This window comes from Meleagris gallopavo, chromosome 3 (assembly GCF_000146605.3).
Source record: "Meleagris gallopavo isolate NT-WF06-2002-E0010 breed Aviagen turkey brand Nicholas breeding stock chromosome 3, Turkey_5.1, whole genome shotgun sequence".
NCBI classification, from domain to species: Eukaryota; Metazoa; Chordata; class Aves; order Galliformes; family Phasianidae; genus Meleagris; species Meleagris gallopavo.
This window is the reverse complement of record NC_015013.2, coordinates 954,238-976,359: the sequence shown is the minus strand read 5'-3', so window position 1 is coordinate 976,359 and position 22,122 is coordinate 954,238. Positions and strand designations below refer to the sequence as shown.

Genomic DNA, 22,122 nt, shown 5'->3' with positions numbered 1-22,122 from the left:
AAAAAAAAATATTCCTAGAAGCAGTTTATGTAAATTTTAAAGATATAGAAGTAAAAAGTGAAAGATAATTTTTAAGTTGTCCTCCTTCCTGCCCAAGCTAATACTTGTAACTGTTCAATGTTGTAAATTGCATCTTATGGATTAGCTGGCAGTGGAAGAAGGTATGTTGTTCTTGGCTCTCTTTTTTTCATTGACATGCCTTTTCTAAAGGTGTGTTTCTGCATGACTTGAGGAGTCTTAGACTGGTTTATATCTATAGAACTGCCTGTATTTGGTAAGTGGGGATATACGAAGGGTAAGTAGACTTATTGGTTATGAGACTGGGAACCAAACTGCTGATAGCCTCTTTGAGAGTTGCTGTTTGCTGCGTACAAGAGCATCTGTTGAAATTCTTGATCAGACTTGCTGAAATACAGGAGAGTGGGAGGAAATAAGATCAAGAACAATAACAACAATAGAAAAAAATCTCCCGCATCTAAACCCAACAAAAACAAAACACACTGGGATCTTGATCAGTTGGAAAAAGCCTGCAAGTTCTTAGTGGGTTAAGAAGCTAGCAGCTTCAAATTCAATCTGTAATTATTTATACAGTTACAGAAGTAAACTGTCTTTAAAACTATAGTCTAGAAATAAATGGTTATGAGAGAACAGTGCATGGGCTGTATAACTGTGAAGGCAGAAGTTGTGTTGGGACATCAAAATAAAGTAGTAATTCCAACACATGATTTGAGACGCTGTAAATCAGGCAGATTTCAGTGTGCTTTTTATATGATTCCTGAAAATTAACTTTTTATAGAACCTATCCAGAGTGCACATTATTTTTCTCATAAAGGATAGCTAAAAGAAATTTAGCTTGTTATTAAAAGGTCAGTAAAACTCAAGATGCTGTTTTCAAGTGAGATCTGATGCTTTGCATATGAGCTGTGTTCCACTCTGAGTAATGGAAAGGAGAGGGAGTAACACATCACTCTGTTCTGAAGTTTTGGGAGAAGTGCAAGAACTGCCGTGAAAGTAATGCCTCCTGTTTTATTATGTTGGCCCACAACATCTAGCAGCTTATTTTGGTGGTATGGCAGTAGAGGATGAAACTTCCTGACAACGTTCCGTTGTATTTTGGCAGCGGCAGGGCAGTGTGACAGAATGGCATCATTGAGAGGGTTGTTGTAATGGTTGTAGCACCTTCTCTTAGTGAACTAAGGGATTGGTCTTCTGTTGTGAACTTTTATACATTGACTAAGTATTTTGTAGGAGTTGGGACAAATACAGATGTATTATTTATTTTCACTAAACTATGTTCGAATTCTAGGCTGTTTACTTTTTACAGATAAGTAAATGGTCAGTTACTTTTTACAGGTACTGATAGAATAGTATATAGGTTCATAACTGTCATTTTTTGCTTATGTGGAGAGTTCAAGTAGTACCAGAATTTAAAAGTTGATTATCTTGGATTCTAGAGATGAAATTAATTTGCTTGCTTCCTCTTACAGCGCAGTAGGATTGTAGGACTACTGGGGCTGTAGTCCAAGCTTGTGGGTGTGCAACGTGCACTTCAAACTGTGGCCTCAAAAAGAGCTGAATAGCTGCTCTTGTACCTTTGAACTTCCTGGCTTTCGTCGCAAAGCTGTGAAAATCCTTCATTATTAGTTCTCTAGCACACTTGTTTAGGGCATTAAATATGTATATATGAGATAAGGTATGATTTGCTTTACAGTTTAGCATGGTGCATTGTTCCAGTGTGTCTTTGGTAGTTAGTTTGCCATAACTGTAGAAACATAAAGCAGCAAAGTTAAGTGTTATGTACGTTTTATAGGTTATATATTGCTTTTGTTCCTGTTTTCCCCCCTTCCCCCCCAATCTTCCAAGTAACTGTTGCTTGTGCAAAAGAAAAATTAGCTTTAGAATCAGATTGAAATGAGACATACTTGTTGCACAGATTGACGTAATGGAAATACTTCTAAATGTTGTTTGTTTGTTTGCTTTTACTTTGAAATTTGAGGTTTGAATGCTTAGAGATGACAGATAGTAAAGGCCTATGAGGTTTGTTAGTTTCTGCCTTACTGTGGAAAGGCTGGATTCATTGATTGAAAAACCTAAATGTTGTCATCCCTTTCCAGCCCTTCCCCACCTGTAATTTGCAAGGAGGTCATACAGGGAGGGTATAATGTAATATTGACCCTTGAAAACAGTGTGAAATCTCAAGTGGAGTGTGCAGTAGTCTAGAAGTGGCTGTGACAAAGAACAGATGTAAAATTTTAGACCCTGGAAGAACATCTTTGTATTCTACTGCAAAGAGATGAAAACAAATAATAAGGTATACCAAGGCCTGATAAACCTTATCTTTGAAGTTACGAAACATTGCGTGTGATCCTTGGCAGGTGCAGGCTCCATTATCATAAGGCACTTTCTTTCTCTATAGAAGCATAACAAATTGTAATAATGTTTCACAGCGAATGGTCTGTAATGCCAGTTGATCCTTATTTATTACAACTTGGTTACTTGTTAATTTTTTTTTTTTTTTACCACGTTAACTGCTTTGACACATCGGGGAATCTCCTAATTCTGCACTGCTAATTCTAATTGCGATACTGGAGGACTTCTATAAAAGCAAGTCTTTATTTTATGTACTCAGTTAGTTTTCTTCCTACTATTGAGTGCATGTTCTCTTGCTCATGCAAGCACATCAGGAAAGTGATGTTCATTTGCTTAACATAGAAATTCACGTAGGCATGCATTTGCCAGATAAAAATTCTTCCTAAAATACCTTGGATTTTAAGATTACTTGTGATAGAACCTCAAATCTGGAAAGGTTTAGTGATAAAAGAGGAAAAATAACGATATTTAATATCTTCTGGTTGTCTTAGATAACCATCGTGATGTTTGTTAAAACCATAAGCTATAGCTAAACATTGAGCTGATGTGAAGCACTAGGGTTTCCTTGTTGTATAGAAAGGAAACACTTCTTAGTAGGATGCTATCTGCTACTTGGAACAGTTGCTTCGTTTTCTTATTAGCATTAGGTTTTTCTTGTCAGCAACGCCGATAGAGGTACGTTCAGACTTTGGACAGATCTGGACACTAATAGTCATGTTTTATTCTTTGTTTCTTCTATTTCAGATCTCATAATGGATTTCTTATCTGTGTGAATTATACCATTAATTTTCTCCTTTCCTCTAGTGGAATGTTTTATAATACATACTTTTTTCTTTTTTTCTCATGCAGATTATCTTCCTGGGAAACATTGCTGCTTGCATATAAAGAATCTCTTGCTGAGTTACTGCAACTGAGTGTAGAATGTTACTTTACTTGTGATTCTGATGGAGGAATAACTAGATCTCAGGCTGCTGCACTGGAAGACCTTACAGGAAATAAAAAATGTCATCTAATAGGAGTCAGAACCCACATGGACTTAAACAAATTGGTCTTGACCAGATATGGGACGACCTAAGAGCTGGAATTCAACAGGTTTACACCAGACAAAGCATGGCAAAATCCAGATATATGGAACTCTACACGTATCCTACTGTCTAAGCCAATTAATACTTTCATTGTTAGTATAAGATAGTGTTTTTTTTAATATATTTAAACTCAAAATTGCTTTGTATTTGACTTAGTCACTTCTAAGAATATATTTTTATTTTGAAGATTAGCCTTTTCTGTTTAATTTGTCTGGCAAATAAGCGGAAACAATCTGTTGTCTGGAAAACTGTAATGATGCATACGTCTGAGTTTCAGATCTGATTATGATCATCTTTGACAGAAAGATATTTAAAGTGATTCTATTAATAGGTCTAATTTTGAGTCATCAATACAGTGAAAGAAACAGAAAAAAATTGCTCCCTTTTTATGTTAGTTTTTGTCATTATGGTGTGGGTCTTATTTGCAGTCATGTCCAGGTACCTTGAAAATTTTTCCTTTCTTAACCTCAGAATAGTACTTTATTCTGAGTTGATTTGATAACTTTCCAGCTAGCGTGAGGATGTGCACAATGGATTTATCTTGAATTTCTGGCTTGAATCGAAGAACTGTTGAAATTTTCCATCATCTCCCATGTTGGGAATTGTTGCTATATGCTTAGTGTTTGCTATAGTGTATATAGCTTAGTGTTTGCTAAGCTACTGTTTGGAAGATTTCAAGCAACTTGTTTCTGTCAGGTAATGTGTAAAGTGTCAGTGTAATGTGCAAAATCATTAATTTTAAGGAGAATTGTGCCTCTTTTTGTATTACAGCTTCAGTGTTTAACTTCCAAACTTTGCTTGGAAACTGAATAAACCTACTTTTTTGACCTATTCAGGAAGAAGTATATAAATGGATTTGTTGAGGAACCACAGTAAGATAAAACTTCTCACCAGACCTGTTTTGCATCTGTTGATCAATGTTTGCTTTACAAACCTATTATATAGCAGAGTAAGTGCTCCTTAAAAAGACTGTAGTATAGCCAAGCATGTAGACAGCTATGATTAAAGAAACAATAATTGTATAGAGAGGAATATATTTCCTCTCTTCCTTCAAGCAACTCTGATACTTTTCTTATTTTTTGAGTTTTTTTTTGTATAGATTATTATTCTGATACATAAAACCACGTTTTCTGATACATATTTGGAATTGCACATCAAGTTTTAGTCACTATTAATTTATTTGGAAAGACAAGCTTTGAGGCTATAAGGTAATTGGATCTGTGATTCTTTGAGCTTTGTAAGAAGACAGAAGTTGGTCTTCTGTGCATGTGACTACACGATCAGAATGGTTACAAAATCTTATCTGTACCTGCTGACTGTGCTCCTAAGGAAGAAAAAAAACCTTGAACAGTCTGAGCATCTAGATTACTTCTTGAGTAGAGATGGGAAGATGGTATATCATTTGGTTTAGATCAGAACTTTTCTAAGACTTCAGGTGACTGATTCTTTGTGCTGCTAGTAGTGGTAGTATATAGTAGTGGTGGTAGTAGTTCTTGACCAAGTGAAAGAAATCTACAGAGGTCTGAAAAGTTTCATACATACTGGAATGTTGGAATGCCTCCTATTTTATTATAGTGGCCCACAGTATCAGTGGCATGTCCTAGTATGGCAGTAGAGGTTGAAACTTCCTGATGATATTCCATTGTATTTTGTTGCTATGTGGCAAATGGCAGTTGGAGGAGCAATTTGACAGGATGGCATCTGACTGGAAAGTGTGTACGAAGCAAAGGTGTCATAGAATTCTTCCCCATAGGAAAACTGGCATCCATTGACATTGGTGGACTCTTGCTGAACAGTAATGGAGTCTGTGCAGTGGATGTGCAGTGAGTTGGTGGGTGGTACATTTCAGCAGTGGTGACAGTGGGAATTTTTAGGAGCCTGCCATGCAGACTGCTGTTCATAGCTGGTGAAAGTGCATAGTTAACGGTGATGATTATGTTGAAAAGTAGTGTTTTGTAGCTGAAATGCGCTCTATCAAATAGCGTTATTATGCTCTTGTAGTTTCCATGGAAGCAAATGAGGCATTACTTTCGGACTGACCTACATACTTACTATACTGTTATTCTTACTACGTTTGCCGTTTTCTTCTCTACCTGATATTCCCAAATGTTCATGGGATGAAAAAGGGGTATGTTGCACATTAACTTCTCATTTCCTTCTTGCTGCTGCTTCAAGAGAAGCAGCAAGAGAGGCTGGGCCTGAAAAGTTTAAAGTTTTGCTTCTTTTGTAAGTGAATTTGTTTAGTGCGTAATTCTGGTGGTTGACTTCTATTTGTGGATTAATTTAGTGATGTGGTACTTCAGAATATTTGGCTCTGCTTAGGCTGAGCTTTAAAACAGCTGTGATGGTAAGAATGGAGTTTATATTCTGTATCAAGTGCATATGTCCAAAATGGTGCTTTAAAGGTTCCTGCCCTTTTAAATGCCATGTATGAAATGTTTGTTCAGTGACTCTGGTAGATTGGTACACTTATTTTTAGGAGACTCTAACTATGAAAAAGCTTGGATTGAAAAGCAAAGCAGATTTGTTTCAGCTGCAGCTGTAATGTCTGAAGATCAATTCTGTTCTGTTTTTAAAAAAAATGCCAGATCATGCAACACCAACTTTGGAAATTTTGTGAAGTGGACAGTGTGGTCGTTTCTTCATCCTTTTTTTGTCTGCTTGTGTTGTGTTTTCTTTTATTTATTTGTTTTATTTTTATTTATTTATTTATTTGGACAAGATATTGCTTCTGAAATAATGTGTTTGATCTCTTTAATTCACAACGGGAATAACCACGTAAGCACAACTGCCCTTACGTCTGTCAGGTATTTAAATTTTGGGCCAGAATTGAAATGAGATGTGCAAGTTTTGTAGTGCTTTTTTTTTTTTTTTTTTCAAATGCATCTTAGAAGGAGTTGAGTAGCTCAGACTGTTAGGATGCAGGTCCAATTTCTTGTCTATTCTCTTTATTTAGAGAATCTCCTGTGTGAAACACTGAATTCAATCTCTGAGTATGGGTCAGAGCTTGTATTTAAGATGGTATTTTTCTCTTTTTTTTTTTCTAGTGGAAGTAATACAGGGATTATTCCAAAGGCTTTCTAGATTTGAGAATTCTGGAGAGATGAACTAAGAAATCTTGTTTCTAATGGTAGTTCAAAAGATCCTCATCCCTAATCTTACTAATCTAGATTAATTTGTGCTTTTGATTTCAAGGTGATTTTTTTTGTCAGATCAGACTATTACCAAATGTTTCTTAGTACTGCACATATTCATGTGGTTCTCTTTTGCTATGCCAGAGCACCTCAGCAGTCCTATCTGTTCACCATTGCTTACAAACTTCGGATGAATTGTACTGTAATTACATTCTTGTGCATGTTCTTTATTTCCTGTTGAGAATGTACAGTTTCCATTTAGAAAGAAAATTCCTTTAAAATGCTGCTTGCTCTTGAAGATGACGGTGTTCCCCCTGGCCCTCCCCCATTGAAATGAAGTGCTTTATTGGGGTGCTTTTCTGTCTCTTGCCCAGATAATTAGACTATTTCTAGTACTGAACAGCCCAGTAACTCCTGCAGCAATAATGTCTTAGGCTGTGTTATAAGCAAGAGTAGAATTACCTGGCAAGCATCAACTTCATCCAGGAAAGGTAAATAGTAAAGAAGATTAACTATATTTCTAGAATTGCAGCATAGGTTATTGATTATTCATTGCATTAAATGTAAGTAATTGTAAGTATATAAAATATAAGTAAGCATATCAAAAAAGGTTATTGTGATATGTCTTTTGAGGTAGTTATTTCATCTCAGATGTTAGCAAAAAGAAAAACCTTAAATAATGGTATATTGTATTAACATTTTAAAAATGCCAGATGACTTAGGATAACCTCCCCGTTCATAAAATAGAATACCTAAATACATTCAACGTGTTCTTACCCGTGGATAGTCAGTACCAGTTAAACATTCTGCCCAAGCAGCATCATGTTATTCCCTTGGCGACTATTTGCCAAGGTCTCTGTAATTGCTTCCATTGGAATCCTTGTCCTAGGGGCTTTCACTAGAAATCCTGTCTTTAGTAAGGTTTTTAATAAGCAGAAGTACTGATCACATGGATCTGATATTACTAGGCAGTACAGTATGTTTTTTTTCCTCTGAACAGGCTGTTACTCTTTCTGCATAGAAGAAGATACCAGCTTGCTAGGGCATGCAGTTCTTAAATCTCAGAAAGTGTTCCTTTTGAGATTCCTTCATTTAAAGCCATTCTTTCATTTTAATATTAAATGATTGGAGGTTACTCTGGATATATCAAAGCAACCTCAGCTGTCTACTATTAATCCTATTTAAATTCAATACAGTGTTTATGTTAGCATTTCTACCGGTTAATCTTGTGTGGAATGTGAAGATAGAAGTAATGGTATATATTTATGCTTTTTGAAGGACCTACTACTACTTGTGCAGAAATGTAGATATAATCACATGATCTTTGGTATTCTTGTGAAAACTGCTGCTTTGGGTTGAAAGAAGTGCAGAATATGTTTATACTGGTGTGATCAGTTCCTTTAATTTTCTTCTCTATGCTGATTGCTTCCTATTCTACTTGCTTCTATAGTAACCAAAAATATTCTGTAGAAAACAGACTTCTGTCAATTCAGGAAATTTAAGCTTAAAAACAGCCTCAGTTATGTTCTTGCATGTTCAAGTAAACACTGTAGACTTTATATATGTATTTGTTTGAAAATGCCTTTTTTTCCTTGCACTTAAGTATTTCTCTGCTGTTCTCTTGAGCTCATACCATGCAGAGGGAAACAAAATGTTACCTGCTAGTCTTCAAATAGGTTTTGCTGGAAGTATCTCAGGCATACATTAACGTATCAGAGTCTTATGCCTGAATTCTCATAGTAAATGCATGACTGATTCTGTAGCAGGTCCTTTCATTTTCTGCCTCGGTCCTTCCCTGACTAAAATGGGAATGGCTTAACAAAGCAGTAGTGTGTCGTACAAAGACTGAAATGTATGATTCTTTTTCTTCCTCCTTTTGGTTTGCTTAAACTCTGTAGGGTATCTGTAAATTTGTGTAACTGAATGAACTTAAGACATGTAGAAAGAGACTCTTGCTGACAGCTCCCTGAAAAGAATTAACTCTTCTGGTTTTGTGTTTATTTTTGTGAGTTTTTTCTTTGGTTATTTTGTGGTACCTTGTTTTGTTTTTCCATTGCAACTCCACAGAAGGTTGAAGTTCAAGTTGAAAGCACTTATTTTGGAAAGCAATGTGATCTTGGCAACCCCATGATTTCAGAAATTTACAGAATTTTTTTAATCTGATTAATAAGCAGTTTAAGTCATGTAGATGTGTCTACTTCTCTTAGAAACTTTAGATATACATGAGGTTGTGTTATAAAGTTGGATGCATCTGTGTTGAAATTACTTTAATCTTTCTGAAGAAAATATGTGAAATACTTCCCTATTTAAAAAGTAACTTGTATTGCTTCTGTTGGAGGTTTACGAGTATAGGAAACAATATTTTGGTCAAAGGTTTCAATAAGTTCCTATATTTACATTATTCTTGCATAGCTTTGGAATAATTAACAAATATTCAATTTTTGACGAGTGTAGCCAAATCTGAATCTATTCTACCCTGACGTACCCTTGAAATGACAGAGTACTCAGCACATAGCTAACTGCTGCTGTTGATTATAATCAAAATAGCAAACTTATGCTTAAAATTGATTTTTATATGAAAGAGATTAGAAGCAGCAATAGAAACTGATTAGGAAGTTGTTTGGCTTTGTTGTTGTTGCATACTTCCTCCTTTTTGAAAGCCTTATTGTAATTTTTGTCTGCTGTATAGCTTTGTACTGTACTATTTCTACTTTCTCTTCAGTTCCTTTTATTTTTTATTTATCTGTTCCTCAAGAAGACTTATCGCGGCTATGCTAATTTTTCACAGCAATATGGAAAAGCTGTGGGGACCCAGCTGCCCCACTTAAAGGGGAATCCATTTTAAGGCAAATGGAGCTTCTGAGTTTACTTAAAATTAGGAACTCGTGGAACTGAGTTATCTGTACCATCTGTACAAAGTCCAGGTGTTTTCCTGTTGTGTTTTTACAGAACTGGTACTTGTCTCCTATAATTTCTCCTTGCACCTGCTTCTTCAGGAAAAAATTCCTGCGTGGAGTGTTTTAGCATTTTTCTGGGGCAGAAGTTAGTTTAGAGGTGGCCATGGCACTCTCAAGCTTCTGTTTTGGTGGTGTGTTTGCAGTGCTGCTGAGTGCGTTTCACTTTCCATGCTGACGAAAGTTTAGAACTGTTCAGCAAGTGATGTGGGGAAAGGAAAATGGCTAATGTAATCGCAGTCACTTCGCCAGCCCAAAGTGATGGTGGTGTGTGTGAACTCCTGTACTACTGAAAAAGCAGGTAGCAAAGATGAGGTGAAGCTCTCGGTGCATTGTTATGTCAAGATGTTTTCCTTCAATGGAACGATGATGTACAGGGCCATAAATTCATTATGGAATAGTGTTGTGGGAAACACTGTTCTTTTGACCTGCTCTTTTTAAAGTAAGGATTGCCAAAAGCAGTGTATGTTGTACTGAGGGTGGTAAAACTAGTTTTTGTCTCTGGGTGCTTCTTGTGTCACATTTTAAAGAGCTTTAGGGAAAAATAAAGTTCTGAAAGATTTTTCATCTTAATTCACACGGTGCTGTATAAATTAAGCTTCATTTTGATCTTCCCACCTCAAATTTTAATTTAGATAAGTAGATCTAATCTTTCACCATAAGAGTGAGGTGGAAGTTAGAGATTAATCTGTTCATCCTGTAGGTGCTTTGCTTGTTTGCCAGTGTAAGCTTGAAGTTAGCAGCCAGAAGCCTGAGGAGGAGTGCAATTTCACTATAGTGCAGGCCACTGGTAAATTAACTTCTCTCCTTGTTACAATGTGAGAATCACTACGTGAAAATATCCACAGAAATATTTCCTAACAGGTACTTTGCTGCAAGCAGAAGGTCAGAAGGACCCATGTCTGTGACCTTTCGACTATGTCACTCAGTTCAACATCTGCATTTTCTTAAAAACCTCCAGGGATGGTGACTCCACCACCTCTCTGGGCAGTGTGTTCCAATACTCCACCGCTCCTTCTGAGAAGAAATTTTTCCAAATATCATACCTGAACCTCCCCTGGCACAACTTGAGGCCATTTCCTCTTTTCTGAGGTAACTAGTGACAGGACAAGAGGCTGACCCCGTTTGCTAAAACGTCCTTTCTGGTAGTTGTAGGGAGTGATAAGGTTTCTCCTGAGCTCCTTTGCACAGGATAGAGCAAGCACAAGGCAGTGCACATACTCAGCTCAGTGAACACATAGCAGCCCTATGCTAAAGCTCTGCCAAAAGGCAGGGGTGGACATCTCTGAGAGTCTTTCTGTCAGTCGTTAGGTTTAGCTGGTAAGAATGTAAATCTGGGGTAAGAAAGTGTGAGAGAGCAGTCTTTTATGTGTAATATTCAGAGTTCTGCATTTTATACAAGCAATCCAACATAACGTGCAGAACAACTAAAGTAGAGCACTTGGAAAGTGTTATTTTGGACACTTTGATTAGCAAGACTCAAGCTGGAATAGTGAATAAAGATGGCCTCTACTGATACTTTCTTTTTTCCTGCAGTTCTGGGATTGCTTTGGATGGAAATGGATAAAAGACTAAGTCTATCTCAGTGTTTACAAGAAGTTTTGATTGTAAACAGCAAAGTGTATAGAGTTGGAAAAAGGTTTTGTGTCTTCAGTTCTTGTATTTTTTTTGTTTGTTTTTCTGAAGGCTGTTGGGATTATTGTTAGAGAAGAGCAGAAAGTATTTTAATCAGGCAGTATTTACCAAACCTGTAAGAATTACCCACTGTCATTTTATTCTTAGGCTTGCTCAAAGCCGCTTGGTTTAGGAGATCTAGGGGAAGGAGGAGGCAAGATTCCCAGCTGGGTGTTTATGAATCAAAGCCCTAAAGCCCTAAATTCCTTGTGTCACTGTAAAGGGTCTTCCCATATACAATTCAGAGCACCTTACGTATTTTGAAGTTAAGCAGTGAGATAAGCCCTGCTTTTCTTCTTTGTGAGAAGAGTGAGTTTTATATCCAGAGAAAAAATTGTACTGTATAACATTACTCTCTTCAGTGGGGAATTCTGAAACAGAAGCGTAGATGGTAAAAGTAGTGGCAGTGCCAGGGAAGTTGAACAAACAAGTAGCTAGGAGCTGAAATAAATCACTTGTTTAGAAAGTTTAGCAGACTTTTCCTTTCAAGTTTGTCAAAAAAGACTACAAACCTCTTTCCCTAGAATGCAGAGTGCACTTGTAAGTGGAAAACTCAGTTTAAAATTCTCTTTTCTATTTTTTTAAAGGAAATTGCATAGAAGTGGATGTTTACTGAGATTTTTCTGCTTAAGTTTTACTATTTAAAAATTAGAAACAAGTCTGTTGCTTACAATGACTGTAATGCATCTTATATTGTAGGTTTCTCGTTTTCTTGTTTGTTTTTTTTTAACGGTGCGGATGTCTTCCATTTTACTGTGCTAGTCTTTCAGAAGGGAAAGATCAAATCTCAGCAATACTATACTATAGTACTATACTAATTTCCTAATGTGTGACATACTACAGGCAAAGCCTGTCTAGTGGTTAAAGCCTGGCTTGTTAGTTAAAACAGAAGTTAAAACTGTAGACCTTCTAGATTACTTACTACAGTGTTATTCTGACAAGGGATGTCACAGAGACAGCTGCCCTCAGACTTCAACAGAAGTGTAACTGCTTAGCAGCTTTGTTATTGTTGGCTAATAATTTATTGAGTGAGTCATCAGAGTAACTTCTTGTGGCATCCAAGTCCGTATCCAGTTGAATTTCAGTGTTAGTCTCCTTTTTTTGTGGAGTGCAGCTTCTTCCACTTTGCTTACTTGCATGAAGTGTTTCAAACAATGTGATTTCCACTTACTACTTTGGAATAATGTTAACAAACTGTACTGCTTTGTTTTCCTGGTGGTCTTGTTAAGTAGAGCATTATGCAAATTCAGTGTTTTATTCAGTATTTGCTATGAACTCTGCAGTGTTCTGCACATTCTGCTACAGGTAATTCTGCTTAAAATTATTTTTTTCTAGCTTTGTTTTTGTTTTCCATTGGTTAATGTGTCTTGTAATGTATTATGGTTAGGTCATTTATGACCATATGAAAACAGCTTCTTGAAATTAACTTTTTTTAAATTGTATTCTTAATAGCTTATACTCACACAGATATTCCTTAACTTCCTTGTTAGTCATGTTTATAACTACTGTACTAGTGTACACCAGTCTAATCAAGCACGAGGAGCTGGAGTACCTCCTTCTAAATCAAAAAAAGGTCAAACACCTGGAGGTGCTCAGTTTGTGGGTTTGGAATTGTACAAACGGCTAAAAGAATTCCTGAAGAACTACTTGACGAATCTCCTCAAGGTAAGATAGTGGATTGGTATTTGTAGTAAGATGGGCCGAGTTGAGGAGAAAACTCATACCTGCAAAATTAGAACTGTATGCAGTCATCACAGGTAAATTGAATTAACTTAAATTTGTTTTATCTCTGTTATTCTGTTAACCATTAGAAGGTATTGTAGGATCTACCTTGGCATGAGCTTTTTTTTCCTAATCCTGCAAAGGAGTTGTGTATGTGTGTTGTTGAAGTAAAATCTAATGCCAACTGAAGCTGTCTTGTAACTTGAACAACTATAGCCAGACTTTCTAATCAGTTAACTAGCACGTTAGTAATCCTGAGGGGATGGTTGCCTGTAATGTTGAAAATGTCTGATGTTAGACACTAATTTGCGAACTACTAATAAGGCTGCTTTTACAAAGCAGAGAGCAATTTCTAGTTATTTTTGAGGTGTTCAATATTAAGGTTTTAACTTCTAGGATTTTAATTTTGAGCAACAATAAAAGAATTATTGGAGTCAGCTGTGTAAATCAATTATAAGACAGAAAGTTGGCTCCCAGTTTTATCCGGGATGCATTCCTGTTCTATTGCCATGATCATTCAAACTGTTTCCATTTATTACCTGACAAATTTCTATAGAAGACCTTATACATCTACACTCATTTGTTTCAGCCACCCAAGTAGAAGCAGTAGGAATGGGTGAAGAGGTTATTTTTTTGAATATTTTGTCTTGGTACATTTTACAGATCACGCTCATCAGTCTAGCTGTCTGTTTCCAGTACAGATCTGTCTTGCTCTCTTGTAGGAAGTAGAGTCTCCTGCAGTTTTGCCTTTGCTTTTCTTTTGTGGGTGATTTTCTGTGTGTTATTTTTATTTATCTATTTTTTCTTTGTTTAGGAAGACCCATTTTTGTTTTGTGTTTCATTATTGCAAGAATATATTCATTAACCCTTATTGTTCCTTATAAATTATTGCTTAATGTAGATATATTGTACACCTGTACATGTCTTTAGCACTTTAAGATTACCCTGCACTACTGGCGAACTTTTTTTTTTTAGGATGGTGAGGATTTGATGGATGAAAGTGTGTTGAAATTCTACACTCAACAGTGGGAAGATTATAGGTTTTCAAGCAAAGTACTCAATGGGATATGTGCCTACCTCAATCGACACTGGGTTCGTCGTGAGTGTGATGAAGGTCGTAAAGGAATATATGAAATTTATTCGGTAGGTCACTTTTGGAAGTGAGTGATTTGCTCCTTCTGTCTGCTGGCATTTGTTATATTTGTATTACCATTGCTCCTGGAAATTTAGTGTTTGTAGGAAGTTCACAGAAGTTTTAAAGTGGGCATCATTATACAGTTTGCTGAAAGAAGTTTGACTCCTTTCAGTGTCCTCTTAGAACACCCTTCCCTTCTCCCCCACCAACTCAGAATATTTGTAAATGTTTCATGAGATGTTCAATCCCCTTTGTACCCACAGAGACTACCAATATTAGATTGTCACAAGCTGACTTGAATACTTGCTGTATGTACTGTTAAATGAGTGCATCTGTGTGGACTCATTTTTCCACTTACAATTCAGTCAAGTGCTTCAAATAGAGAACAAGGAACGATCTGCAGTTCTTTTCTGTTTGCTTCAGCACACACTTCAGATCTCTAGCATCCAAGCTGCTAGGACACAAGCCCAGTGTTGACTGCAGTAACAGGCTGGAAAATTGATTTGATATTGATAATTTTTTTTTTCCCCAAATGTAAATTAATTTAAATTAAAAAAGAAAAAAAAGAAAAAAAAAAGGAAAAACATAAAGGATAAGGATTGTCCTTGCTGGTGATGCGCTAGGAAAGAGATGTTATTTTATTGCTTCACTAAAATAATTTGGTGTTGGATAGAATATCAGTTTTTATCCTTATTTAACCGCCTGTCAGTTGTTCTTCCTTTCACTAGTCCCATGCTAAGGGATTGTGCCAGCGTGAATATTCTCAATAGAAAAAGCTGTCTATTGTCAAAGTGGCAAAGTTCATTATTTTTCAGAGTTGGTGGGAGATCACTCTCAGTCAGAAAAAGGAACCCCATAGGAGGAATTAGTAACAAAATAGATGGTGATTTTGTAGTAAATCTGTTTTATTGAATGATAAATAAGTGCACCACAACTTAATCATAAAAATTTGGAGTGTTTTGCATACTGTATCAGCTTTCCTTAGAAGTTACTGTGTGTATATGTGCATGCATGTGTGTATAAGTACTTTTTTATTCCATTTTTCATCTCCCTTCCCTTACTTTCAGCTTGCCTTGGTGACCTGGAGAGACTGCTTATTCAGGCCATTAAATAAGCAGGTACATATAGATTATATAATTGTAGCATTATTTTAGAGGATTAATTTTATAACTGTTCCAGGGAGAATTTGGGGTGCAGAAAAAGCCCTAAAAAATATAGGTATAGGTATAAAAATAGATATTTTTGGTGCTTTTTTGTGATGTTAAAAATTTAATTGTTTTGAAGGAATTAACTTTGTCTTGAACTTTTTTTTTTCCTAATGGTTGTACTTTCATATTGAACCCATTGTGTTCTCTCTTTGCTTAGAGGACACTGGGCATTCTGCAGATATATTCATTGTGTGAATGACAGTTAGGCATGTAATTTCCCTTTTGTATTGTTATTTTTTAACCAATATAAACTTCTAAAGCATTTATGAAGCCTGAAATTCCAGTACTTAAATGTTTCCAGGACACACAGGAGTACATGCTGACAGTGATGTATTAAAATTGGAAAATGTCAAGATTCAGTGAAAAAAAAAAACAAAAAAACAGATAAGTGACAGGCCTGGATTTTTTTATTTCTTTTTGTATTACTGTAAACCTTTTAATTTATACTGATGCCTGGAAAATTCAGGTCAACCAAATATATTGAATTAGTTTATCAGATCAATACAAAACAACAAGTTACATCACAATGAAATATTGTATTTATTTATATTTCACTTCTATTTACCAATACTTCATGATTAAAAGACAGTATTTTAAGTACAAATTAGATTTCAGTTGAAGAAAAGTAGTTACACCACTTCACTCATCAGCGTGGTCAGTAGCTTTCTTTGCATAAAGGTGTTGAAGTTCTGCTCTTGCAAAGGTTTTTTTTTTTTTTTTTCAGGTATAAAACATTCAGAAGTTTCATTTGGGTACTTAAAGCTTTTTTAAGAATGGAAAAACTGAAATAAAGGGAGCATATTCATGCTCTTTTTTGGCTCATGACTAATTGTAGTATAGTCACATCGTAGAGCTTAGAGCTGTAGCATATTGGCAGTAATGTTTGTAGAAATTTTATGTTCAGGTGTCTTTAAATTTTGTTCTTAAAGGGCTTAATTTGTCTTGAATATAGGAATGCATTCCTGATTAAATCTTGTTCATGACCTGTCAGAGTTTTCTCTGTTGTTGACTTGCTTTTATTCTCTGTTCCCTAAGGTAACGAATGCTGTATTGAAGTTGATTGAAAAGGAAAGAAATGGTGAAACTATCAATACAAGGCTGATCAGTGGAGTTGTACAATCTTATGGTAAATGAGACTCCTTTAAAGTTTTATTATTTTCTTTTTTTGAAAAGTTAGAATAATAACCTTATCAGAACTCAGAAGTAGGCTGTCACGTCCTTGGATGTCCAGTAGATGCTTTTGATATAACTATGTTTGTTTTACTATCAGTTTCTTTTTATGTATGTAGAGATGCTGGACACACAATTACAGTTAATAATAAAGTATTTGTCAAGATTGAAAAGAGAATTGATAGACAAGAGCACTGATTGCTTATTAATCAGTTTTGTAGGAGAAAAAACTAGAAAGGTAAAAATATGATAGTTGATGGAGTGTTCATTTTTTTTCCATTTACATAAAGTTGAGAGTTTTGCCTTGCAGATTAATTATCAGTTTAATTACTAAAAATATATTTGCTCATAGCCTGTAACTCTAAGAGGGGAAATATGGAAGGGTAGTTTTAACCAGGTTTTGTGAATGTGAAGTTTATCATTTCCTATAATCTGTTGTCTCAGGAAGTACAGTTTATATGAGTAACAACTTACACTGCTGATGTTGTCACAGTTGATTACCTTCATTTAAGTTAGAGGGGGGGTGACCTGTTTACTTCATGGAATCATAGAATGGTTTGGGTTGGAAGGAACATTTAATATCACCTATTTCCAACCCTCCTGATACAGGCAGGGACACCTCCCACTAGACCAGGTTGCCCAAAGCCCCGTCCAGCCTGGCCTTGAATGCTTCCAGGAAGGGGGCATCCACATCATCCCTGGGCAACCTGTTGCAGAGTCTCACCACCCACACAGTAAAGAATTTCTTCCTAATATCTAGTCTAAATTTGCCCTCTTCCAGTTTAAAGCCATTTCACCTTGTTCTGTTGCTACATGCCCTTATAAAAAGTCTGTCTCCGACTTTGCTGTAAACCCCCTTCAGGTACTGGAAGGTATTTGCAAGAGACTACTTCATAAAAGATAGTCTTATCACTGTTTGCTCACTTTTGTAGTGGAACTGGGGCTGAATGAAGATGATGCATTTGCGAAAGGACCTACACTAACTGTCTATAAAGAATCCTTTGAATCTCAGTTTCTTGCTGACACAGAGAGATTTTATACACGAGAAAGTACTGAATTCTTACAACAGAACCCAGTCACAGAGTACATGAAGAAGGTAGGTTATTTTCTGTGCAGAGGTAAAATAATAAAAATTCTTGACTTTTATTATCGGTTTCTTAAAACGACAGTTATTTTATAGAGGCAAAATCAATCAGCTCTTTGTTCCGTGAGGTGATTTGCATCTGTGTTTTCCTTTTAACCTGTTCTGAAGTTTGTCTCCTGAGTGAGTTTCAGTAAGCACAATGAATGTTTGAAAATTTCTTAGTGGGCAAACCAGAAGAGGGTGTTAGACACACATTTTTGTTATGCTTCAGAATTTGACATCAGACTAACCATTTGCTTCAGACCTGCAAACTTGCTGTTCTTGTGCGAGGAACTTGTGTGCTAGCACATTATTGAAATCTCTTCCTGAGTAAGCTGACCTCCACACAGGAATTAGATCATTGATTACATTCTTTCTTTTAGAATATTTTCAGGTACTGAACCTTACGTATTAATTCTAATCATCAGAGGCAGGATTTAAATTGTTAATGTCTCTGGTTTGGGGGATCCCAGACAAGGTGATTAAAAGTAAGCTGGATAAACAGTACTATTTCTTGCCTGGTTATTGGCTGAATTTAAAATAAATAGATTGTGTTCCATATTAGACAAATGTTATATGTATATAAAGGCTGCTCTGAAAGTAATGCCTCTTATTTTATGTTGGCCTGTGATATCAGAGGCAGATGTTGATGCAGATTGACCCTTCCTGCCAGTATTCCATTACATTTTGTTGCCTGGCTGTAGTGGGGCAGTCAGACAAAATGGCATCTGACATGGAAGTGTGTGAAATTGAATTCCTCCATGTGGAAAAAAATGTGCCCATTAACATTCATTGATGCTTGCAGAATGTTTTTGGAGCCCAAAGAGTGAATGTCAGTACAGTGAGGTGGTGGGTGGTGCGTTTTAGTAGAGGCAGCAGTGACAGTGGGTCTCTTCCTCTTGTTCACCACAGGTGAAAAGGCATAACTAATGGTGGTGACTGTGTTGAAAAAGTGCTTTGTTGCTGAGAAAATGCTCTGTCAGGTAGTGTTGTTATGCTTCACATAGCTGTTCTAGTTTCCATGGAAATAAATAGGAGGCATTGCTTTCAGAGCAATCTACGCAGGTGTCTTTTTTTTTCTTAGTACATCTCCTCAGTTAATGATTTACAGAAGGAAAATAAAAAAGAGTTTTTGAGGAAAAGTACTAGAAATACTGCTGTAAAATGAATCCAGTTTTAAGTGCATTAGTTTCTGAATAGTTATTCAGAATCAGTTTTTCCCTGGCATATCTATATTTACATTCTTGTTAAATTCATTTGCGTTTTCCCCTTCACTTTCTTTACTTCCATCCTCTACTATCTATCTTACGTAGTTGCATGTATAGATAGAACAAGGGAATTTCAGCTATTCATAATGCAAATGAATGGCTCATGCAGGATTCCTCAGCACAGTAAAAAGCTGTCTGAAGGTCGTTGCTATTTCAAGAGCTAGGGATTAGTGACAAGCAGAATGAATTTAATAGTAACTGAACCTTAAAAACTTCCAAAAACACAGAGGAGCAATTTGCTTTGCTCGAAGCTCAGAATGTATAGAAAGCTGTTAGAAGACAGGGAAAGCCTTCAGCAAAGAAGTGTGTAGTCTCTGACTATATAGAATGTATGTCTGTATGTGTGCATATACAGCCAGTGTGTGTGTGTGTGTAGTAAAACTATATATGTAGCTTGTTTTTGCTGTCTTAGCATCTCCTTCTAACTGATCTGGGATTTAAAAATGGGATTTAATTAATTAAACTGAACAAGGTACGTATTAGACTTTACAGTAAATGCGATCAGAGCTTTTTACATCTTCCTAAATGATACAATCTAAGGGATGTGACCTTAGGGAAAGGGGAATTATTGAGGCTAAAAGTCTTGACTGATTTTTCTGGTCTGTGTTCTCTACTGGAGAGGTTAAGAGAGTTTATGCAAGTTATCAGAACTATTAACTTAAAATTCAGATGGGCTTATCCCTCAGCTTTATTTTACACCAGGAATTCTTAACATGTTTTTTACTTTCCCAAAAGTGTCCTATAATTTTGTATTCTCTTTTTGTTGTTGTTGTTGTTTGGGCATTTTAATAATGCATGCTATCAGTATACCTTACTTTCTCACTGAAAGTCTATGTATTGAATTCTAACTGGAGATAGCATCGTGTTGAAATTATTGATTTAAATAATATGATATTGTTGTATAACAATTATTACATAAACAATTCCAGTTTTACATTTTAGAATAAAGTAATTCCCCAAGTGGTTTTAGAATTTTGGTTCGCCAGGAAGATAAGCTAAATTAAAGATAGGTAGAATTTAAGTGATTCTGGGTTATTGGGAAGCTTTCCTGTGTGAGAATGTATATGAGAACTTTCAATTAAGTTTGTAATGGTTATACTGTTAAACTGCAGTTTTGTGCAAGCACAGAACTTGTTCATGTTTGTTTTAAACAAGTGCTAGCTCTGTAGTGGAGAGCTTTCTGATGCCGAAACTGCAAGCATACTATGCAGCCAGCTTTCTCTTTTTGGCAACAGATCTTCATTTGAAAACTTGTTGTCCAGAAGGACAAGGAAAAACAACTTTTCTCCAGTTCTTTGCCTGTTTCAGCAGTATAAAACGTTAATCATCAGCATTGACATTGATTCCATATGTGTATGGCAGAAGTCACATCATGAATCCCAGAGAAATGACTGTTAAGGTGGACCATAAGAATTAGTTGAGATGTTCGGTTTTTGTTTGTTTTTTAGATGAGTTTACTTAATATACAGGTTTTCTGCTACTAGATTTTTCATACAGGTTTCATGTTTATCTTTCTCTCCTGTAGGCTGAGGCTCGCCTTCTTGAGGAGCAACGTAGGGTTCAAGTGTATCTCCATGAGAGCACACAAGATGAATTAGCACGAAAGTGTGAGCAAGTACTTATTGAAAAACACCTGGAGATATTTCATACAGAGTTTCAGAATTTATTGGATGCTGATAAAAATGAAGGTACGCCAATCCAGACATTGCTTTTAGGCTTAAAGTTCCTCTCTGTGAATATCACAAATCCTATTGATGGCTAAATGTGATTTTTTTTTTTTTTGGTCAGATTAAGAAGTGTATCTGCCAAACGTGTTATCAGTGTCCCAGTTTGCCTTGCATTTCTTATCATTTCCACCATTGCTGCCACAAGTTGAAGTACTTGTTGCCTTTTCTATATTTACATATCTCTTAAAAGCTGTCCTGTTCACGTTAAATTTTATAGGATGGTGGTCAGCTGGAGAATCTTGTATTTCTGGCACAGCCAGCAGTAACACTAATTAAAGTCTTAATTCATGATATTAATTCAAAACTTCATAAAAATAAGAGGATTTTAATTCTATTTTTAAATAATACGTGTATGAAAACTAGAATAATCAGAAGTAGCCATATTTCTGTAAATGAAATATTTTTTTTCTTTTTTGGCATGTAGGAATGTAAAGGTAAAACGTTTTAATATTTAACAGATTTTTTCTATTGAATTTGTCTTAGCTTTCAAGGTCAGTGGAAAGACTTAGTATACTAAATAATTTGTTTGAACTTTTCTTACTTTTTACCATAGAAATTGAATGTATATTTTCACTGGTATTGATTGTTTAACTCATATTGGCAATTTTTAAATGACAAATTGGAGTCATAGGTAATACAGATAAGATACCGGCTTCCCTTATTTTTCAGACCTGGGACGTATGTATAACCTTGTATCTCGAATCCAGGATGGCCTTGGAGAGCTGAAAAAGCTGTTGGAAACTCACATTCATAATCAGGGTCTAGCTGCAATTGAGAAATGTGGCGAAGCAGCTCTAAATGCAAGTATTCCCATAAAGATATGTCTGTACATGATTGCTTCAAGTTTATATCAATAACCCTCTTCAAATTCAGATTTCCAATCCTTGTGTTTTCCTTTTTGGTCATTCAATTTGTGAGGACTAGACAATTCTCACACATTCGTAGTAGGCTCAAAACAACAGCCATATCGTTGTTGTTTTCTTATTTCTGAGGTTTCTTTTCCTTACGAGTTTTGGCTATCTGTCAGGACTTCATGCTCCTCATACAGCTGGCTGTGCAAGTATGACGTCCTACACTACAATTATGATTTGAAGTCCATGGTATAAGAAGCATTTTGTATTTTATTTCATTTCTATCTTATCTCAGTATTGTGGTTTGAATGAGACTGTTTGAAGAAGTTCTGTTTTTAGTATTTTGATGAATTGCCTTATTCTTTTTGCATTCTATTTGCAAAAACATTATGAATGGTAAGGGGAAGAAGGAGGGTTTGGGGTTGAATCTCAGCAGAATTAAAAAGTTGTTTAAAACTATTGTTAACCTTTTTGAATGTAGACAGTGTGACACTTCTTATAGAAAATAAGCAATAGAAATAGAATAAGACAAAGCAAGATGAAGATGAAAATTTACCAAAGGTTTATATTCAATTTAAAGCAGGGTGAAATTTTGCTTCTGACAGATTTCATTTCAATCTGTAATTGGTGTCAGATACTGCTGAAATAGCTGTAGTAATAGTGCTTAGATTAGAATGGTGCTACTAAACATTGAAACAATA

General features: G+C 35.8%; 1 protein-coding gene across 1 annotated transcript in view; it reads left to right on the top strand.

Annotated features, from left to right (window-relative positions):
• Nucleotides 1–3,219: 3,219 nt before the first annotated feature.
• Nucleotides 3,220–22,122, top strand: part of CUL1 (cullin 1) — a 36,325-nt gene continuing 17,422 nt past the window's right edge. The window contains exons 1-8 of the mRNA XM_003204676.4: nucleotides 3,220–3,512; nucleotides 12,708–12,882; nucleotides 13,915–14,082; nucleotides 15,142–15,192; nucleotides 16,318–16,408; nucleotides 17,385–17,548; nucleotides 20,369–20,531; nucleotides 21,240–21,370. Of these exons, the coding sequence (XP_003204724.1) occupies nucleotides 3,373–3,512; nucleotides 12,708–12,882; nucleotides 13,915–14,082; nucleotides 15,142–15,192; nucleotides 16,318–16,408; nucleotides 17,385–17,548; nucleotides 20,369–20,531; nucleotides 21,240–21,370 (1,083 nt within the window). The 5' untranslated portion in view covers nucleotides 3,220–3,372. The remainder of the gene's footprint in view (nucleotides 3,513–12,707; nucleotides 12,883–13,914; nucleotides 14,083–15,141; nucleotides 15,193–16,317; nucleotides 16,409–17,384; nucleotides 17,549–20,368; nucleotides 20,532–21,239; nucleotides 21,371–22,122) is intronic.